General features: G+C 35.1%; 1 protein-coding gene across 1 annotated transcript; it reads left to right on the top strand.

Annotated features, from left to right (window-relative positions):
* Positions 1–1,177: 1,177 nt before the first annotated feature.
* LOC112189174 lies at positions 1,178–1,799 on the top strand. Its single transcript, XM_024328443.2, has one exon. The coding sequence runs from the start codon at positions 1,287–1,289 to the stop codon at positions 1,557–1,559; it is 273 nt and encodes a 90-aa protein (XP_024184211.1). The 5' UTR covers positions 1,178–1,286; the 3' UTR covers positions 1,560–1,799.
* The last annotated feature ends 1,627 nt before the right edge of the window (positions 1,800–3,426 follow it).

Genomic DNA, 3,426 nt, shown 5'->3' on the forward strand with positions numbered 1-3,426 from the left:
CAGACATGGACCTACTGTAGAAGTCATTACTATCTTAAGATATCTTTGTCGACTGGTTATTCATTGGTCAAAGTGACACTCATTTTATGAAACAACATTTGATGACTTTTCATCAATAAAACTCTTTTTCAACAAAATTTCGTTGCTAAAATTTATTTTTATTTAAAATCAGAGACTGAGCCATGTTGAGGCACGGTGGGTCCCGTGCCCCACTAAATTTTTTTATAAAAAAACGTATGAATTAGTAAGAGTTTCTTAATAGCAATAGTTGTCAATTTGGTGCAGTGGTTAGACTTGTCTATTTCTTACTACAGTTCCCCTGTTCAACTTCCGTTGGCAACACTGGCTAATTTGAGATTTTCTTTTTTTTGGTTTGGTACATTTGTGTTTGAAAAAAAAAATTATATACTTTTTATTTGTTTTTAACACTATACTTCCTTGTAATTTTAAAAGTCAAAGATAATTTATATCCCCATCATAATTTTTTTTTTCTAAAATATGTAACTAAAAACAAAGTTTTATGAAATCTAAAAATATTTTATTAATAAAATATGTAATTTTAAAAAGAAGAAGATCTTATTGGAACCTTATTCTAATGTTCTAATTTTCATTAAAATTTTGGTATATAGTTTAAGTTCCAATTGTTTTTCTTAAAACATCCGAGTGCCCCACTTGATCAAATTTTGGCTTTGCCACAGTTTAAAACATCTCTTATTGATGACTTATTTGTCAAACAGTCATTATCAATTTAAAATACCGATACCGGTGATAGTTTTTCATTTTAAATTATTCCTAGTTATTCACTTATTCTCATTTAAAAGACCCTCTTGAAAACGGAAATGCATCATCTAACACATCCTTGCCGACGACGTTCAGTCATAAAAGGAGTGCTAAAGAAGCATTAGCTTAAACAAAGTCTCAATTAAATATAACAAAAAAATAAAAACAAAAGGTTTTTATTGTATATTACTCACTATCCCAATTCCCACACAGCCCACCTTCCTGGAAAACAAGGACCCGAGTGGTTTTTAGTTTTACTCCTTAACCGCGGGCAATGGGCATGTTTGTCTCTCTCATCACTCCACCAGTCCACGGCCCACAGACTTTACCAGAAGAAAACCAGACAAAACTAATACCATGCACTGGATTCAAATCCTATATAAAGGGCAACTCATTCTCATTTACCTCATCAATACACTCAAAACATTCATATTCGCCAGTGAGAAATCCAAACCACTCAAATAGAGATTTAGTAATTGTACCAGAAGAGAAAAGAAATCATCATCATGAGTACTACTTCGAGAACAAGCAAGGCTATTGTCGCAGCAAGTGTTGGAGTTGTGGAGGCACTGAAGGATCAAGGCATTTGCAGGTGGAATTCTGCTATAAGATCTATTCACCAACAAGCCAAGACTCAGTTCAGGTCCTTTTCTCAGGCCAACACCAAGTTATCTTCTTCTTCAACCTCTGCTTTGAGCAGAGTTAGAGATGAGAAGCTGAAGAAGTCGGAGGAGTCTTTGAGGACAGTCATGTACCTAAGCTGCTGGGGTCCCAACTAAGCGTCCTACAGTCAGAATCAAGAGCAAGATTACTTATTTATGGAACCGTTGCTGGTTATATAGAGCCTGAGATGAACAAGAATGAAACTTGTCGATCCATCGGTATGGCTTGTAATTAGATCATCTAATTTAGATGGAAGGAAAATCGTCTGTTCTCTCATGCAATTGCGCCAAATTGATGTAAATTTTTGTTATAACTATTGACAATGTATAAATCTTTTGATGCCTTGATCAGTGCTACCCTTTCTGAGTAACAGAGAGTTAATTTTTAGTGACAAAAGCATATCAGAAATCCAAAACACCCATCTGGGCAGACCCTTCTAAGTAATCAACTGTCCAAAATGAATCAATTCTGATCAACTAGAAATTACTATTATGATACTAATGTAATGTCATCCCATGAATTGAACGTGGATGCCTCTCAAAAGTTCACTAGCTAGTACTTTTGAGTGAGGATTAAGATTTGGGATTGCAACTTCTTCCCCAATTGAAACCAACAGCTGGATCCCCAAGTAAACACACAAAAGTTGATGCTATGTAAGTAGCCAGTGAAAAGTGAAAACAATGTGTAATGCAGCAACTACACGAGAAAAATTGTGTGGGGGAGTTATTTTACTCTCCAAGCAACTAGTTTTAATTTGTCATAAGATGGGACAAAATTCCCATTAAAAATCAAACAAAAAGATAAATAAACACAACTGGGTTCTTCTCCTATACCTGAGGCTTAAATATATTTTTGTAAGGAAAACCATGTGCTTCTCTGCACTGGTGTATAGAGACGTGTTGAATATATAGGTAAACTTGTCATTAGAGAACACTAGCTACGTCTGCAGTTGAAACTAAACCACCCTGCAGGAAAGTAGGAAACCCATCCTCAGTCACCACTAGGCCAAAAACCAGCAGAAGATAGAGCCTACAGAGTAATTACTATGAAATCTACGTCTGTAATTTCGTTTGATCTAGTTCTTTAACGTTATAACTTATAACTAGTGTAGAGCAGAAAAATTACGTACATCTTATTTTACAGGCTATTCCATACCAAACTTGAAATAAAAAATAAATGATGTCAATATAATTTTTTCTTTTCATTTAATCATCGCACATACCATATCAAAGAGAGACTTACGACTACGTGACAGTGGGACTGCCCAATTAGTGCTCAAGTATGAGGTATTTTGGATATTTTAAATTAAAAATCAGAACAATTTTAGAAAAGAGTGAAAAATTTATTTGTTCTGATAAGCAGGGGCGGAACTAAAGCAAGGCCTGAGGGGGTCTGGACCCCCCCCCCCCCAACATGTGTCCATTTCTTCACTAGTTTAACTATTTCTCATAGAACTGTATAACATTTGACCTTTAGAATTAATAGTACTTAATGTCTTCATGTATACTAATTAGCCAATTTATAATAAGTAATATTAAAATGTTGCTTAGATTTAGAATATTTTGTCATTAATTATCATTGATGTCTAGCTTGTTCAATTGTTTTATTATTAACAAACTTAATAAGGTGCGTTCGAGTTGTTAAATTTAACATTATTATTCTCTGTACTCATGTTTTAGGGTTTTTTGCACCAACAGTGTCTGGAGACTTGGGTGACTGACAATATGATACCCGAACTTACAAAGTTATCAAAGTAATACCCAGACTCAATTTTTCGTATCAACGTGGTACCTACGTCAATTTTCCGTCACGTCTCCGTCAATCCTAACCACGTGCGACGCACGTGACTCATTAAATGAGGCTAAAAAGGACTTTTTCACTCTTCCTCTCCTCTTCTCCAACCCATCACCCTCTTCCTCTCCTCCTCAACACCACCTGGTAATAATAAACCATTCTTTCCCTCTATCAAACCCACATCACTTC

This window comes from Rosa chinensis, chromosome 2 (genome assembly GCF_002994745.2).
Source record: "Rosa chinensis cultivar Old Blush chromosome 2, RchiOBHm-V2, whole genome shotgun sequence".
NCBI classification, from domain to species: Eukaryota; Viridiplantae; Streptophyta; class Magnoliopsida; order Rosales; family Rosaceae; genus Rosa; species Rosa chinensis.

Excerpts from the sequence above, each read along its gene's own strand:
- LOC112189174 (XM_024328443.2), top strand. The coding sequence starts at position 1,287 with ATGAGTACTACTTCGAGAACAAGCAAGGCTATTGTCGCAGCAAGTGTT.